This window comes from Thunnus thynnus, chromosome 1, assembly GCF_963924715.1.
Source record: "Thunnus thynnus chromosome 1, fThuThy2.1, whole genome shotgun sequence".
Lineage (NCBI taxonomy): Eukaryota > Metazoa > Chordata > Actinopteri > Scombriformes > Scombridae > Thunnus > Thunnus thynnus.
This window is the reverse complement of record NC_089517.1, coordinates 40,441,831-40,460,700: the sequence shown is the minus strand read 5'-3', so window position 1 is coordinate 40,460,700 and position 18,870 is coordinate 40,441,831. Positions and strand designations below refer to the sequence as shown.

The following is an 18,870-nucleotide window of genomic DNA, read 5'->3' as shown; positions in this document are numbered from 1 at the left end:
TTTTTTAATGTAACCCATTAATAAAATAGAGTCAATCCCAATATCCCAGTGTGTGCTGGAATACTATTTTGATTGATTGTATTCGCCCTGCATCAGATGACACCCAGGAGAGAGGCATTGCTGTGCACATCTTCAGGTTTTTGACAGTAAAGTTTTATTCAGTGTTGTCCATTAATTAATCATTTTACATTAATCAATTTACATTTCCTTAATAATGGTAAATGGGCTGCATTTATACAGCGCCTTTCTAGTTTTGCGACCACTCAAACCACTTTACAATACATACATACAACATTCACTCATTCACACGCTTCTAACCTGCCCATCAGGATCTAATCTAATGCACATTCACACACACAGACACTCACACACTGCTGGTTCAGTCATCAGGAGCAATTTGGGGTTCAATATCTTGATCAAGGACACTTCCACATGCGGACTGGAGGAGATGGGGATCAACAGCCAATCTTCCAATTAGTGGACGACCTGCTCACACAGCAGCCACAGCCGCGCAATATGATGATACAGATGGGTGACACATTAAAGGAAAAACCAACATAAAGTGTCTTAGTAAGGTGTTGAGCCACCACATGCCACCGGAACAGCTTCAATGTGCCTTAGCATTGATTCTACAAGTCTCTGGAACTCTACTGTAGGGATGGAATACCATTCTTCCTGAAGATATTCTCTCATTTGGTGTTTTGATGATGGTGGTGGAGAGCGCTGTCTAACACAGTCCAAAATCTCCCATAGGTGTTCAACAGGGTTGACATATAGTGACTGTGAAGGCCATAGCATATGATTCAGTGACCCCTTGTGCCCCATGGATGGGGGTTTTGTCATCCTGGAGGAGACAACTCTCATCAGGATAGAAATGTTTCATCACAGGATAATGGTGATCACTCAGAACAACTGTGAATTGATTTGCAGTGACCCTTTCCTCTAAACAGACAAGTGGACCTAAACCATGCCAGCAAAATTACCCCCACAGCATAACAGAGCCACCAGATTCCCTCACTGTAGGGGTCAAGCATTCAGACCCGTACCAGTTTCTCCTTTGTGGAGAAAGCCCATATGGCGGCCATGATGATAAAGTGGTGGAATCTTACTGTGTATCAGGCTGTAGACTACATTACATTTTAAATATATTTATTCAGCTTTAATATGATGGGGAAAAACACAGGAGGTAGCAGCTGAAAATGAAAAATAAGTTAAAGATTTAAAACATATATAGATTAAAGACATAGAGACATGATGGTAAGCTCACTATCTGATCCGATAATAATGTGTTTGGTGATTTGTACTTGAAAAGGCATTGAGATTAAAATACAGTAGATTTTAAAGTTTTAGACATCTATTTGTATCTGGGCTGAACAGCATTCAGTGATGCTGCTTGATCCTGCTCACTCAGAAATATTAACATATAATCTCCAATATTATAGGATGATGATGATGTTCCATCAGTGCAACCAATCAAAACATTAGTGATAGAGATAATTATTCATTGATCCTACGCGTCTAAAGCTTCATACCGATTTTTTAAATTTAAACTGAGATTACACATTATGTGCTTTAAACATTTCAGTGCAGGAGTTGCTCGGTGCAGCTTGTTCCTGACAAACTGACAGCTGTCTTGTGTGCACAGAGTCACAGTGTTATAAAAGAAGGACATGCAGAGGTTTTATTCTGAACTGCGGATTTTTATTTGACAGACAGGAAACCTTCACTAATGAATGAGCTTCAATACATGTTTTGATACGGACTGAATGAATGAGGAAATCAAGTAGCGTGTCTGGCTCTGTTAGAGGGAGGAGACAGACAGAAACTCAGGGTCTGTTGAAGAAAACATGCCAGTGAGCAGGTTAGCTTCACAAAGTAAGTTACCATAGTAATTGACCCAGAGTTCAAGTTAGCTCTCTTTCAGGCACTGAAAACATAGAGTTTCCCTCATCTCAGGGTGAACAAACTCAGAGTTGTCACTACCCCCACTTTCTAGAATACACCCCTGGACGTCTGGGCCCAAAGCTGGATGCACCAAAATTCCAGATCCCTGTCTCCAAAAGTCCTATGTTTCCTGCATGGTAATTGATGAATTGCAGATTTGTTAGACAATACCAAACCTAAGAACAAGATCAACCAAACCAAGTCCTGCACGTTTACTGAATCTTGTAGCACCAAAATCCAGTTTAAAGACCTTTTAATTTATGTTGTGCATAGTGCACAATTCTAATAAAACTGTGTACAAACTATTTGACAAACAGAAATCCAGGAGGTACATTGTATTATTCCAGTACAGGAGCACTGGTGGGTTTTGTAGACTAAAAGGCGCAACTCTGGCCAGGCATGGGCCCTGACATACTCCAAAACAGATGCAGATGATGAAAGCAGGGTGGATGGTAGATGGAGTTCTGTTTTTGCTACAGTACACTGGTTGTCTGCATGCACTTCCACATATGCAGTTGATGAATACACTCAGAGTGGTCTTCATTTGGGCAGTCATTTTTGGGCAGTGCACAGATGTCTGTGCGACCCCAGCAGACATCAGTGATGACAAGAGACAACAAAATCTACATCACATTGACCCTCACCACTAAAAGTTATTATTTGAATTTATCTGGACACAAAGACATGAAATGCATGTACATTTTTCTCATCTGATTCCAATTAACACCCCAAATGTATGTTTTAGATGAATAAAAATGTTCTATCAAACTCATTGCAGACTTACTGGAAAGATCATCACTGGAACGTCCCATTGTTTGTCAAGTTATCTATAGGAATAATTAAAAGATACAAAAAAGTACATGGCATATACCGTAGAAGTTGATTTCAAATCTCAGTTCAAAGCACTGTGAGAACAGTAATGCTTTTTGGGGTAGGTCATGTTCCAGCATCTGGAATAAATCACACATTTTGCATATTTTATTGGTCCATATTGGATGAAATGTATTTAGCACTGTTCTGTTTCTCACATCTTTGGCTCTACTGATAATACTGAGCGTGAGTCATTCTTTGACTGGTAGATGTTTTCTGGTGGAGACAAGCATCCAAAGTTCTGGTCCTCCTTCTCATCAAATGCCAACCCATTGTCAAGCTTGTGCTGTCCTTCTTCATCCTCTGTCAGGCTGCTCTCATTCTCCTCCTCGTCTTCATTGTCACTTCTCTCATCTCTGGTAAGCTGTGATGTAAGAAAGAGAGAAATAGATGTAGAAAAGCAGATATGAAGGGGAGGGTGGAAAGGAAGTGAAAATGGACAGAGAGGGAATGGGTGTTCAGCCAATACAACAAGCAACTGATGGGACCACCAGCCAAAGGCAAAGTGAACAAAACCTCTACCTGAGAGTATGTTTGAAACCTAAGCTGCAGCAGAGAACACTGAGCTGGAGTTTTGGGTTCTTGTAATTTATTTCTGTTTACTGGCACTCTCTGATGGGTTCCTCTATCAGAAATATGTTTTTTTGCACTAAGCCAAATTTGGCAATGAGCGGGGTCCAAGTATTTCAATGAATAACACCAAATATGAATCTCAGAAGGAGTGGAAGAAGAAGAAGAAGAAGAAAAAGAAGAAGAAAAGGAAGAAGCAGAATAAGAAAGAAAAAGAAAAAAAAAGAAGAAGCAAAACTCTTGATTTTCTTTATAATAATTCATAGTGGTCATCATTGTTGATGCTCTGTTGAGGTATATGAATATACTTTCAGAAACATTTGATGTAGCTTATGACCTTCAGTGAAAACATGTTTCATGACTACATTTGTATTGAATTTTTATTTTGTTGAAGATCTGAAATGTATCCCATGTCTAGTAATTTATACACAAACACTGCTTCAATGTGAGAAGTGTCAGAACTTATGCTGGAAAACGCAAAGATTCAGATCACATGTAGGATGGCAAAAGTGAGATTTGAACTCTTAACCTTTGCATTGAAAAAGGACCACCTTACCACTCAACTACTGAGCAAACCCAATCACCACTGTGTGTGCACAAGCATGAAAATATCTAGGGACATACCTAGGAGGAGCTTTTGATGGGATGAATTATGAATTGAATGTTGTGTTTACTGAGTTGAATATATACTTTTTGTGGCATTTTACACAAATTGTATATTTGAGATTTGTCACTGAAGATCAGGAATTTGAGTTTGGAAATTGCAAAAGTAGCACAGGATGTGGCATGTCAACTTTAAAGACACAAGAGCTCACAACAGATGGCCAGAAACAGGAGGATGCAGAGACCTTGGTACCAGGCTAGATATGAACAGGTGACCTTACAGTTACAGGGATTATGTGTGACCACTAGACCATCAGGACAGCACAACTGTAACTGACAGCAGTTGACACTAAACATTAACTTAGTTCTACATACAACTGGTAAAGTACTGCATTGAAGTCAATGAGAGTAAATAACTTAATGATCTGTAACACTTAACCATGATGAAATATTTTTTGCTGGTTATCGTAGTGTCATGGTGTTTTTGTAAAATGGCGAGTTATTATAGCGGTCTCGTATGCCTTTGACTCCCAGTGTACGGCCCTGATGGTGGATGCCCTGTCTTTTGTTTTCACAATCTCAATCTACAATGGAAGTCCATGGGAATTAATACAGCTGGAGTTAAAATATTCACCAAAATTACACATTTACAGATAAATAGCAAAATTGTGGGAGTGACAGCAGTTTAGAAAAACATTTCTGGTCTAAAATTATCTGTACTCTCCACTGTGCCTGATCACATGACACACTGGTGAGACCTGAAAAAGTCTTCAAAACCCCTGACTTTGGGCTTAAATTGCTGAAAAACTACAAAAGATATCACTAAACAGTCTGATAACTTTGAAAGTTCTTTTTGTGAACATTTTACAGTTTGAATGGCGTCTGTACGATAAGGGACTTCCGAGCAGTTGAGTGTCAAAGTGACCAAGGTTCCAACTCAGTTGGACGGTTCGTCCCATAGACTGCCATTATAAATTTTAATGTTTTAAAAAGTTATATAAAATCGCTGAAACATGTTACATTTCAGAAAAATACAAGAACACATCTGTTGAATGAGTTGCACAGATTGACGTTTGAATGGTTTTTATAGCACAAAGTGTGCAGCAGTTGAAACGCGGCAAAAAACGTATGGAAGACGGAATAAGAATAAAGACTGAGAAGAACAATGTGTGATTGCGTCCAAGCTTTCAAAAAACGTACGGAAGAATAAGAATAACTAGAAAATGCAGTTGCGTGTGATTGCTGAAAGCGAATTTAGATTGCATAACTGGAAGCTGAACACTATTGAAAAATCTAGCAAGATTAAAATCAGGAATGGGTGGAATTGAACCTACACCGTCATGTTTGTAAGACAGACATGCTATGCACTGTGCTAACATGTCACACAGAAATGTTAGGCCAGATTCTGGTATTTAGCCTGTCACTTGCATGAAATTGCCAAAACAGCAGTTCAGCTCAGCTCAGCTCAGCTCAGCAAGCAGATTGACATCACCTGGACTCCTTCATCTTTCAACTCTACGGAGTTCTGCCCTAAGCAGGGCTCGAACTCACAACCTTTGCATCTAAAAGGAGTTCAGAAATTACATGAGCTTAAACCACTACACTACTCAGACATGCTATGCAGAACAGGAAAAGATGTCTTTAACAAGCATATCAATCCACATTTTAGGTAATAGTTTTAAGGTGAGCTAGAGTGGAATTGAATTATGGTAAAGGATAAAGATGTGAAGCAACTTTGTACATGACAGCAATATTATGAGGAGCACTGCAGTGAGCAGGTATCGAACAAACAACCTTGTCATCTAAGGGGTAGCTGATCATGAGAGCAGTGTTCTAAACCACTGAGCCAACAGACATTCACAAAAATGAAAGGAAAAAATGTCCATTTTGATGATGAAAATGTATTTGTCTCAAACTAGAGCTTGAAGCCCAGAGATCTGTACATCATTAGTGAAAGCAAGACTACATGAGAATGAATGATATGTATAAAAAGTGTTTGAAGGAAGAGAGAATCTGTAATCTTCTTGAAAAGCCATCTATACATCTTGACAGGGCCAAGCCAAAGGTTTCAGCCTATTCGAGCCATCTACATGCCATATGTAGATTGGACCCATGGAATGATTTAGTTGTTTCAACAATCTCACTCTCACTACATCACGTTAAACATGTAGCTTATGTTTTTGCTGAAGTACTTGCCACATAGTCCGATAGCCAAATCACAGTTGTGATTTATTGTTTTCCTATTTGTTGCGTTTTGCACTTCACGGCCACTGTAAAAAATAGCATAAAGACGCAATGAAGTGTAACACTGCTTAAGTTTAAAAAGTTATTACGACATATACATATACATAACACACACACATGCAACGTTAATGAGTAACATTACATTTCTGCATCATATAATTTTAACTTGCATGTGACACGGACATTTTGTGGGGTGAGTGAAAATTCAGAATTGAGTCATATGTTGTGCTATACAGTTTCCCAGGCATATGTCAAAACAATACACCTATGTGAGTGCCTGACCATGAATGACTGAATGACCTGGCGATCATTTACATTCACTGTTCGACTGCTAATATGTTACTTCATTAAGTTTTAATATTTTTTTCTGGTGATAAAGTAACCATTTAGATTCCAAAGCATGCTTTTGCATCCTTGTAGAACCGGATATGAGTATGAATGTATGGGTGCATGTGTGTATAGAGATGTATGTATAATTTTTATGATGCACAATCATGTATAGATATATTTCTGTTTTTATTAATTTGAATTCTGCTTCTAATCAGTTGTTAACTGTGAGCATGAATACTAATGAACTCAAACTCTAACAGCGATTCACCTATTCATTTTCTATGAGCAGGGTGGGGCAAGATGAGACTACAGACAGTGAGGGGCAGATGCATGATGTAGACAGGCAGAATTCCAATCATATGATAGTTAAGTCAGAGTGCTGCTGCACTGAAGTCTATTTATGTTCATGCATTTCAATGGTTATGGTTTAGCTGGATAAATACTTCTTCTTTAAGGTGCTACCCTGTAGGCGTTGTCATAGCTGATGTGAGCCAAAAATATAACTACATGTCAGGGCTACAGCAGCTATAGAGATGCCACATGTAGACAACAAGAACTGTGATCGGTCAGCTTGGGCTGCTGTTTCTCTCCTACAAGTTTCTGATTGTGGATGATCACTCACTGCAATCGCCATTCTATATGAATGGATAAAGATAAACACAGTGTTTGCATAGCAGCAGTCTCCTATTCAGTAATGAGACATGGCCAAATATAAGTTACCTGAATGTAATTCCAGTTCTGTAAGTATGATGTAGCTCACAGTCACGCTGTATCAGAAAGTACATGAAAGAATGTAAACATAGTTACAGTGGGGAACATAATTAAAGCACAACAAGACCTGATCATGTACGATACATGTGTTGTGGTGATGATATCAAGGTGAACTCAGACGCTGTACTATAAATCAAGGCCTACACCATAAGTATTGACTATCATAAAGCTTTAGGATGGAATCACCCATTCAGATTCATTTTTTAAAAATATTATTTTGGGGGATAATGTAGGAGACTGCTGGAAGAGGTGAGGTGCCTCTTCACTTGACAATGTAGGAAAAACATGTGTTTCAAGAACAGACTCCATTTTGTTCTATTTTAAATTCAGTGACAGAGACCAATCAAAACCCAGCAAGTGATGAGTTCATCCAGTCAGGTTGTAGGTGGATTCATGTTCATGATTTGCCATATAGCCTCACTGAAATCATGTCTAATGGTGTCTCAGTGGCTTTACCAGACCACAATGAAAAGAGTGGAAACTTTGCCAAATGACTATTTTACACTAATCCAAAAATATTTGAAAATATTGATAGATGACAGATACGTCTTACTGAGCAGACTTACAGTGCCAAACATGAATTTTCTGATCATGCAGAGAATGAGGTAGGCCCAGAATATGTGCAGACAGAGGAGGACCACCAGCATCACATTGAAGAAGTAGTAGCCAAAGAAGGCGGGGTAGTGGTGAACAGGATAGACCCAGGTACAGTGGATCAGCCTGAAACACAGCCACATTACAAAAGTTGGAGTCAAAAAGTTAAACTCTCTGATCTGTGTACTGTGTAATTATATTACATTGTGTGATTTACCAGTAAACAAATTAAATGCTGTTTGAACCCAAAAGTAGGTTCTGGTTATAGGACCTTCAGTATATTCTTACTTGTATCATGTGTTTTTGGATAAGAACCTGTTCAGCAAATACCTTCACATCTCATAACACTAGGTTTTTTTTAGATCCACCAAGATAAAACTAATATAGTCTAATAGCCCTACAACAAATCCTCCCTTCATGAAGGTTCTAATGTTCAGTTTCTACTGACACTGTTTTAGAGAGGCATTGATTGATTGAGGTTGTAGTTTGAGGTACTATTGAATGGTATTGTGTAATACTGAGAGAAGTAGACTACTATGAAGGAGAGAAATGACAGGAAATGAGGGAAGGAAGAGATGTGGTTAGCAAAGGTTCCTTGATGGTTGAATTTTTTCAACGATGGCAATCACAAAACCACACAGAGGAAAACAATGGAGGAACTGTTTTACAGGTACCTGGACTCTCTAGATTATACACCTCTTCAAAAACGGTTGTGGAGCAACATTAGTTTTACAAATTTGACTATCCAGTGCAGGCCAATAGCTAAGCGTTCTAAATTAATCATTTCATATTCTAACCATTTCCTCTAGTTTGAGATAAAACACCCTACTTTGTTATATGATGAGTTTAGAGTAGATGGAGAGCAGCAACATGCAGCTTGTTGGTAAAATCAGAGGTACTCCTGGTAGCTGAAATGCCACAGTGGCTCCTCTCTGACACCCATTCAAAATACAGAACACGGTCATTGCTGAGCAGCAGGCACAGTAATTGCTAACTAGCTCAATGTAAAAAAAAAAGTTCACCCAATAGTGATCAATAAAGTAACATCTCTAAGTATTACACAATACAGCATGAACACAAACTATAGCCTCAACAATGAATATAAAGCTGAATCAACACCTCTGTAGAACAGGTTCATCACAAACTACAAACATTAGAACTTTCATGATATAGATGGATCTCATAATATGACAACCAAGTGTATGTTTTATACTACACTGTATTTGGAAATGCCACCAGTGAGGTAAAAATAATGAAGTGAGCTCAATAGCAAGGATTCTCAGAGAAACAGGCTGTGATGAACAACATTTGAGTATGCAATACAAACATTGCAATTATTGTCAATGACTGCAGTAACACTTCCTGTAGTATGTGTGCAAACAACCTAATCTGTTTGTAGGTTTGATTGTTATTCCAGTTCAACTGAGCTCATAAAAAAAGTCAAACCCAGTAAACTTCAATTTTAAATTAATTTTTTTTCTTCATACAAGCAGTCAAACTAGTATTCAGTCAAGCTGTGTAGAAGTATTGACTGCATGATGAAGAAATTATGTGTCTTTAGAGTCTGTTTCATTTGGTGCACAAATACAGATTCACACTCAAACACATATCATTCATCAGCTTACCAAAACGGGAAGATGATCAGTCGTGTAACCATAAACACTATGGCAAACAGAACAAAAAGACTCTGGCAGGTTTTCTCCCATTTGGCATAGTTGAACAGTTTAGCAGACTAAAAGAAGAAGGAGTTGTATAGTTAGTCAACCACATTCAAAGACATAGAGAAAGCTCGAATTGAATTACCTAAATGTGTGGATGACCACCACACATTTTACATCTAATATGAATGTTCGGCACCAATGCAAAGTAGAGAGTGAGTGAGTTTTCACATTCATCTGCTGAAGGAGGAAAGTTTCTCTGTGCTCACCTTAAATTGTGTTAAAGCATGTTAATATGAGCATTATTTGTGACATCACAACTAGTTTGGAGCCAGTTGTGGTCCATTATACAACTTACTCAAGTGTGATGTAGTAACTTGAAGCTTTCAGTGCACATACACTGAGGATGGACTTTACAGTGAAGGAGGAGACATTATGTGTCCAGCAGCTAAACTTTTGAAATTAATATTTACATATTCAGAAATTGTGGGTTTTTCAATGAGGAGAAGGACTAATTAGCGATTTTAAGAGATTTTAACAAGGTAATGGAGTATTTTTATATGTTTTGATCTTTAAAAGTGTTTGGCACCAAATTTAATCAAGGGATTTGTCGCCCAGTATCAACATTCTATCAGGTGATTGTTTAGCGTTGCTGTGACTGACCTCCAGCAAAACATCAGAGGCATCATGGATGAGCATGACCAGCGTTCCTATACGAATGTAGTTGACACACCAGGAAAATGACAAGAGGACCAGGGTGGCCAAGTGGTGGATGATTTGCTCCTTAAAGTCCTGAAAGGAGAACAAAAAAATTACCTGAGTCAATTAATAGGGAGAACACTTTTTGGGTACATCTCAATTCCCTTTTACATCCACGTTTCCCTCACTTTCATCTTTTCCTTGTGTCTTAGTCACTCGCACTGAAGATGCCAGAGAGGAAACAAGGAGACACGTTTTTAGAGAAATGAGACATCCTTTCCTCTGAAGCATCATGTGAAGCAATGTCTGTTTCTGATGATGGTGGCAGCTGATCACAGTTGGATCAGCTGTCAGTCGGCTTTAACAGCTGTACGACTTTTGATGGAGTTTGTATGTACACATACAGTACTGTGCAAAAGCTTTAGGCACTAAAAGTAAAGTGAAGATGCCTTCAAAGATAATGCCATGAATAGTTTTTATTTAAGTTCATATAAAGTTGAGTAAAGTTGAGTAAACAGAGGAAACCTAAATGAAATCGATATTTGATGTGAGCAGCCTTGCCTTTAAAACAGCAGCAGTTCTCCTCAGTACACCTGCACACAGTTTTTCAGGTACTTGGCTGGTCGATTGCTCCTGCATCTTGGAGAAGTTGCCACAAATCTTCTGTGGATTTAGGCGTTTTAGCTGCTTCTGTTTCTTCATGTAATCCCAGACTCACCCTACTTGAGATCAGGGCTCTGTGGGGACCATTACATCTGTTGCAGGACTCCTTGTTCTTCTTGCTGCTGAAGATAGTTCTTTATGACTCTGGTTGGATGATTGGGGTTGTTGTCATACTGCAGAATACATTTGGGATGATCAGATCCCTGATGGTATTGCATTATGGATAAGAATCTAAACATCTAATGTGCCTAAAACTTTTCATAGTACTGTATGTGCACTGTCCTAATACTAATAAAGTGCCAGAGCAGCAATATTTTCTCTCTACATTCCCTTATACTGTTTGACAAAACCTGTACATGAATGAAAACTTGCATTTTGTATTTATTCTGTGTACAGGTCATTCCTGGTCTGTGTACCCTCCGTCCAAAGCTGTGTTCAACTTGTTTGATAACAGGATAAACAAATATACAATGCATTATTTTGTTTTTCCGTCTTTCATGAGAATTAAAAAGAACAGAAATCCATATGCTCTTCCTGTTTTTGTCTTCAAATCAGCAGTTGAAATAGAAATTAAACCAAAACCAGAAAACAACTTATTTTTCACTTTTATTGTTATAGCTATTAGGGGTGTGCCCGAATACAAATACATTATTCGGGAAAGCACAAATAGTGGGGTTTTTTTTTGTTTGTTTGGTTTTTTTTACGAATATTTGTTTCATGCAAATATTTTAAAAATTATTAGTTTTCGGGAAGAAAAAAAAACATGTCAAATACCAGCACATAGGTCAGTTACATCGCTATCTCAGTCCCTCTCCTCTGCTCCACTGTTACATCTATCAGCAGGTCTCAACGAGGGGAGTCACATCCACCTGCTACATAAAGCACATTTCTGACTTTGGACATTACACCTGGAGTTAGGGGTGTTCCCCATACATAAAGCTGAGCTCTCTGTGTTATGGCTGTAAAAGTGTGTCTGGTATGAGGCAATGAGTAAAGTTTTAGCTCAGTAGTCAGCACAGTTGTGATCTGTTATGATCTGGGAGACTCCTGTTTGAGACCCGGTGTGGGGACCTCCTTTTTAAGGTAGTTTATTCAGGAACACTTATTGTAACACTTTAATTTTCTAAAATTAACAGTGTAATAAAAAAAAAAAAACAGGATTTTTAAGCCTCTTTTCACTTTTATTCAAATACAAATAATTTTGCTGCCTAAACAAATACAGATACAAATACAAATACTGGCCCTCTGCACATCCCTAATAGCTATATTATCTGCCCTTACTGCATCTCTACAAAACATTGTCATTGGCTATGCTTGCTATAGCCTAGGTAGATAGATCGATAGATAGATAGATAGATAGATAGATAGATAGATCGATAGATAGATAGATAGATAGATAGATTTACGCATTTACACATCAGGCATAGCAGTGTAACTTCATTAATTATTTAAATCTCCCGACAGGCCGACAAGATCAGGATCTAATGCTAATTAATGTTCTGTGTCCTTCTACACATCCAAAAGGTCAGCTGTTACACACAGACAGTCCAGGTTCATTCAGTGAAATTGCCATCCTGATAAATCCTGAGCTCCATCAGAGCTGTCTAAAAACTTTTATTTCAGAAGCTTAAACTGTTAAGCTTAATTCTATTTCCCCCTGGACAGTTTCCTCTCCTGTTAAATTTATAACCACAGTTTTTACAGACGTGTGTGAATGCAAAAGATGTCTCGGTGGGGGGATCACTGCAGGGGGGGTTTAATAGCCAGCACATCCAACTGAAATCACAAAAATGACAAACACAAAATAATGCATTGTATATTTGTTTATCCAAACAAGTTGAGCACAACTTTGGGTGGAGGGTGCATGGACCAGTCCTGCTCTGACACTAAATGCACATGAGCCATTTCTACTGGCAGAATGTGTTTATTTTATTTATTCATTATTTGCATCTGAATTTATTGATATTCTGATTATAGATTCATTATTTAATAATCCAGATTATGATTAAAATGCTGTATAAACACTGGAAATTTCAAGGAAAATGGAAATTATGTAACTCATCAGGGGCACCTGGTGGTTGAATTAACTGGTGATATTCCCCTGCATTAGGCCGTGATGGGTGACTGTGTCGATGCCTGTACAAAATACTGTAAACATCAGTAGCATTAAGTCGCTTATAAAATGTTCGTATTGTCAGTCTTATATTTTGTCATGAATCTGATGTCAAGTCGACTTGAAAACTGTTTATACTTTCATACAACCTATAAGTGAAACATACAGTCTGAGGTATGCATGTGTACAGCTCGAACGTAGTGTGGAGTTAGCTGCTAGCTGTTTTAGCTGTGCCAGGTTGTGAAAGTGTAATGCCCAGTTTAACTTGTGATACAACACCTGTAATGTTATCTACCATCGATCATGTTTATATTAAAGGCTACAGGCATGTATCTCTCTCATCACATTGATATACTTACACTCAGCACACTCATTCATCCATATTGTACATGACTGTTAACTCTCATTTAGCAAATAGCAACAGAAATTGGATAATGTTTACACAAATGTAGAAACCAAAATGGCTACAGGGGAGCAATAGTCTTTATAAGTTCAGTTAACATGTCACAACTTTGTGAGTTTTTGAAAGCCTGTCTGTGGATGTAACACTAACTAATGTTGTGCACCTGTCCTGATAGTGCCTGCTGATACTGTGCGCTCAATGGCCTACTATTAGTTTTCACTATGGAGATTCATGTACACTAACCTATCCATCATAATTTTGAAATGATGTTTGTCTGTTTAGATTGCTCAATGTCCACAGTACCAGTCCAAGAGAGCCAGTATTAAAGAAAAGAGGAAGTAATTGCAAATGTCAAGACATGTTCTTATTGTCAGTCTCATATTTGTATCAAATATCTTTATTAATCTGATGTCAAGTCGATGTGAGAACTGTTTATAATTTCATATAGCCTGTATTATACAGTCTGGAGTATGTTTACACTCAGCCCGAACGTAGCATGGTGTCAGCTGTGGCAAAGCGTGGTACATCCAGATTAATTTGTGATATAACTTGTGACATCTGTATATACCATCAACCATATTTTATATTAAAGGCTACACACATTCACATTCTCTCTAATTGCAACGATATTCTTGCACTATTCAGCACATCAAGCAGGGGAATATCACCAGTTAATTCAAGCTCTGTTAATGTTTTTTCTACACCACAGCTGCCGTGTTGCCTATGTCAAGGATATGATTTTGGTGGGTCTAAATGATGCAAGGTAGAAAATGCAGCCAGTGCTTTAAGAAAATATTGTAACATAACGCGTTATATTGCATGGCTGCAATAAATAATACCACAATTCGCTCACATTTTAGATGCATTCAGGTTTTATTATTGTGAAGTGTTTATATGACTATCTCTTTTCTTTCCTCAATGTCTCCATGGCATAACATTAGTTGGGAAGGATTCAGCAGAAACCTTACAGTTGTAGCGATCAGTGGTTTGACTCCAGCATGAGTTGTTTTGTTGTTTTTATGTCATCAGACAGCGAACAATATCTTCATAGTTCAGAGGTCTAATACTTTCATATATTTTTGTCGACACTGAAATTAATGTTCCAACAAACTGTTTCTATTGTAAAGTCTCAAAAGACACAGACAAATTAATGTGATAGAGAAGCGAAATAATTGGAATGTTTATTTCCTGGTTAGTCGACATGGGGACCTCAAAAGCCACCCCTACAAAACATCTGCCTCTATCACCAGTTAATTCAACCACCAGTTAATCCATCATACCAGCACGCAAACAGTTCCATTCATACTTTTCGGGGGTCCGTGGACACATACACATTCCACATGTGCACACTAAACAGTTCTGCAGCGTCATAACTTTCCAGCATTGTCAGTATTACAAACCGCTGTGCAGTATTTTTCTGATCAGCCTTTCAATGCAATAATCTGCTACTCCAACCAGATTGCTGGATTGTATTTCATTGTCTTGCTGGCACTTAAAACAACATGCCCAAACCAACACAGCCCCTTATATTGTTTTACATATCCTGTTTTTAGGGTGACTGTATAACATCTGTTCATTACAGATGAAAAATAGCCTCTTGGCTAACTCTGGTGCATTTACAGCAATGTTTATTAATGTGCACTGTCCCTGTTAAATAAACCAATACATAAAAATAAAACACACAGGACTGTTTTCAGCAAGGGCGAAATTGAAGTGGTTATGGCGTTTTAGACTTTTCTCCGACTTTTGGCTACTTAAAATAAAAATGTCCTGACAGCTCTGATGGAGCTCAGGATTCATTTATAAGGGCTGCTTTATTACAAACAATTCTGACCTCCTTATATACAGTCAATGGTGTAGATGTATAGCATAACACAGAACATTAATCACCGTCAGTTCCTGACCGATCCAGTGTTAATGAAGTTACCACTGCTGTGCCACATGTATAAATGTGTGCACGTGTGCAGCATCATATTTCTCCCCCTCCCTCCGACACTCCACGTTAAGTTCCACTTATTGTTAAAGACACCCTATCATTCCAGTTGCCGTGTGATGCTGCAGGTATTTAATAAAGTCAAAGGAAAGAATCTGACACACAGCCAGCTGTGGGCGACATACAGAACATCAGTACTTCTGCATCATCCTGGACTACATTCAGTGACACCTGAACAACATTACTGTAAGATTGAGACATTAATCTGACATGTTGCAGACTCGCCTGAGTAACATCAATAGCTGTATTTTGACATATGACATATCAGTAGACTATATTACAAATGCGAAATACTAGAGAATTAAAAGAAGCAAAATACATGAAACTCTGTGTGTGCGCACCTCTGCTAATTAAAGACACGCAATTTGAGGCTTTTGTGCTCTCTGCCTTTAATACATTCATGACCTGAACCCTTGTCATGTGCAGCACCATATTCTCACCCTCCCTCCGATGTGACGTTAAGTTTGACTCTGTTACATTAAAATACCAGTTTTGAGGACCAGAAATATGTGGGGCTTGGCTCAAACCATTTGGGGCTGAAGCAGTGGCAGCTCACAGGACCTATGGGACGTACCCAAAGCTTTGGCACCGCACTCACAGCTGCTGTGTTCATTGTTGCTGTTGACATGAACACAAACAAACCTTTGTCTTTTTAGCATGAGCGTTGCAATAAAGGGGCATTTGAGGGGATACAGTGATTCGCAACTTAAGAAGAATGTGAGGAGGGTAAAAGGGGGGGGGGGGCAATGGCCTCTTACTTTCTATTGTTGCTATGGTGGTTGCTATGAACGCTGTTATCACTGAAATCACGTAGTTGCATGTTAAAAAAAATAATTGGTAATTGTCGGTAACCTCTGAAGGTAACTCATTTTGCTCACCATTTCCACTAAAAAAGAAAAAACAAACAAAAGGCTTAATTTTATCTACTGAACCTTCAAAGTGCTCTCTGAAACTAGGCCTGGGATGGCTTGTGTCCATGAAATAAGAAAATTAAAGCTTTGTCGTAAAGCTAAACCAAATACATCATTGGAAAGGTCTTGGCCTGGGGAGTAACATATGTCAGTATGAAGATTCTGCATGGCTCCTGCTTTGAAATACTGACCTTTGAACCTTGACCTTGTTGCTGTGAAAGAAAATTGAATAGTAGGTTATCATTTTATAAATTTTTTGTATATATGTTACAAATGTTTTCAAACTAAGGAGTCAATGTTTGTTATCAACTGAATGTGATGTAATGTCATTGTCATTTTGGGGACACATGTTGGTGAAGAAAACCTACTCCTAGGCTAGTTGAACTCTTGAACCTGTTTCTATCTGAGGGTTGCTTGCTGACCTCTGGGGTTAGCTAGAGATATCTTTGTCTTAAGCCTACTGTTTTAGAGACCATGCTTGTTTGTAAGAAGGTGTAATGGTTTGTGGAAGTGTCCATTTAGGGACCAGACTGTTTTTAGCTTTGCTTCTGGAGAGGTATAAAGCTGTCTAGTTTGAGTTCACAACCTTTAGAGAAAGGGCTGGCTTTAGGGAAAGGGCCAGCTGAACAACATGCTTTCTCTCCAAAAATACAAGATGATTGTATTTTTGTTTGTGTTTGGACATTTGTATAATTGTTACTGATGATGTGATGGATTGTACAGTGTTTACAACTGCTTCAACAAGTAACAATGTTTAATGCTTTCTTTATGTCTCTGTGTGCCTCTTTCTTGAGAGTAAATTTCCACAACATTGCATGTTTGAAGGCTTATAATCCACAACTCCAGTCCACAACTGGAGGTGCTGTCAAATATGGGTAAAATGTGGTTAAAATTAATTTTCACCTATTAACAATTAGATATTTAAAATCTGATTACACTAATGTGTTTACCATTCCCTCAAACTCCTCTGTATTTTTCCTAGAATTAGAAGTTGTAAATACTGAACTGAGAGTACACTAATATTTTTTAAAAACTACAATTCCCTAGAGCTGTGCCATGAAGCTTAATACAAATCAGCACCACAGTTGTAGTTCTACCACCTTGCAAAGCAGGGTTGTAAATAGGGTTGTAAAAAGATATAAACACTTAATTTATCAAATATCTAGTACAGGCGAACCAGTAATTACACTGCGCCTAGATGATCTATGTTAAGAAAAAGTAAAGGTGTTGATTTATTTCAGATATTTTAGCCAAAACAGGAGTCGAACGTACCCAGTCTGCCCTCAACACAATGCCCTTCCATGAGTCACATCATCCAACGTTGTGTGCATGTATATGTGTGTGTGTGTGTGTGTGTGTGTGTGTGTGTGTGTGTGTGTGTGTGTGTGTGTCTGTGTGTGTGGTCCAGGTATTCCTCACGTTGTGGGGATGTAAATCTGTTTACACAGTCATGTTGGGGGGACTCACCTCCCTTATGGGGACAAAAAGCAAGTCCCCTTAACGTAAATCATTAATTTTAGGATGAAGACTTGGTCTAAAGTTAAGATTAGTTCAGGGTTATGTTAAGGTAAGGGTAAGGGTTAGGGTTAGGCATGTGGTGGTTATGGTTAAGGTTAGGATAAGTCTCCAGGAAATTAATGTAAGTCAATGTAATGTCCTGTGAAATGATGGAAACACGACTGCATGTGTGTGTGTGTGTGTGTGTGTGTGTGTAATCTTAATCAGTTTGGAATAAATTCAGTGATTAAAAGTAAGTAGCAGATATAATAGTAAATCAAAGTTTTGTAGCTTAATGCAAAGCTGGCTGCCTTCATCTCCATAGTAATGGTCGATGAGGCTCATGGGTAATGTAGCCACTTAACAAAAAAACGTAGTTTCTCAGAATCGAAGGAGAAATAATTAAAACTGGTGGCCTTAACATTAACCTATCGTATTTCTGAGTTTTCAAGAACACGTGTTTTGTTGTGAAATGTGTAGTGGTTGGTGGAAGCAGGTAGCTCTCTGGAGAGCTAATATCTGCAGGGTGTTTCTAGTCAGATAGTTGTTGTGTTGTGTGATTATGCTGGTTATTTGTTGACGTTAGTGGGAGTGAGGCAAGGCACTTGGGAGCGTGCAAAAATGTCACTTCCATTGGATTTTCACAGAAAATCTGGCCCAGGCCCTTCACATAGAAATCAGTCCACAGGCTGTAACAGACAACTGAGAAAGTTGGGGAAGGTCTCATTGTTTACGTTACATTACTACCAGTTCACTCATTGGCAATAAAAAACGATTAATACATGTAAATTGCTGCACAATTCTACGTATAGAACCTTTAAAATAAAACCTGAACATGGTGACAATTCGGAAAATACTTCCAGGAGGGTCCTCTGGTCAGCCAATTGCAAAGCTTCAAATTCTGGATTCCAATTTCATTTCATCCTTGGGGTGTTCTAAAATCTATGTTTTTTTATTGAAAGAACAACATCAACAACAGTTACATAAAATAACACAAATAACATAAC

The 18,870-nt window shown here is 38.3% G+C and overlaps 1 protein-coding gene across 1 annotated transcript in view; it reads right to left on the bottom strand.

Annotated features, from left to right (window-relative positions):
• Positions 1 to 1,679: 1,679 nt before the first annotated feature.
• Positions 1,680 to 18,870, bottom strand: part of cers3a (ceramide synthase 3a) — a 52,738-nt gene continuing 35,547 nt past the window's right edge. The window contains exons 8-11 of the mRNA XM_067598189.1: positions 10,248 to 10,376; positions 9,552 to 9,658; positions 7,899 to 8,052; positions 1,680 to 3,178 (exon numbers count right to left, since the gene is read on the bottom strand). Coding sequence (XP_067454290.1) covers positions 2,969 to 3,178; positions 7,899 to 8,052; positions 9,552 to 9,658; positions 10,248 to 10,376 — 600 coding nt within the window. The 3' untranslated portion in view covers positions 1,680 to 2,968. The remainder of the gene's footprint in view (positions 3,179 to 7,898; positions 8,053 to 9,551; positions 9,659 to 10,247; positions 10,377 to 18,870) is intronic.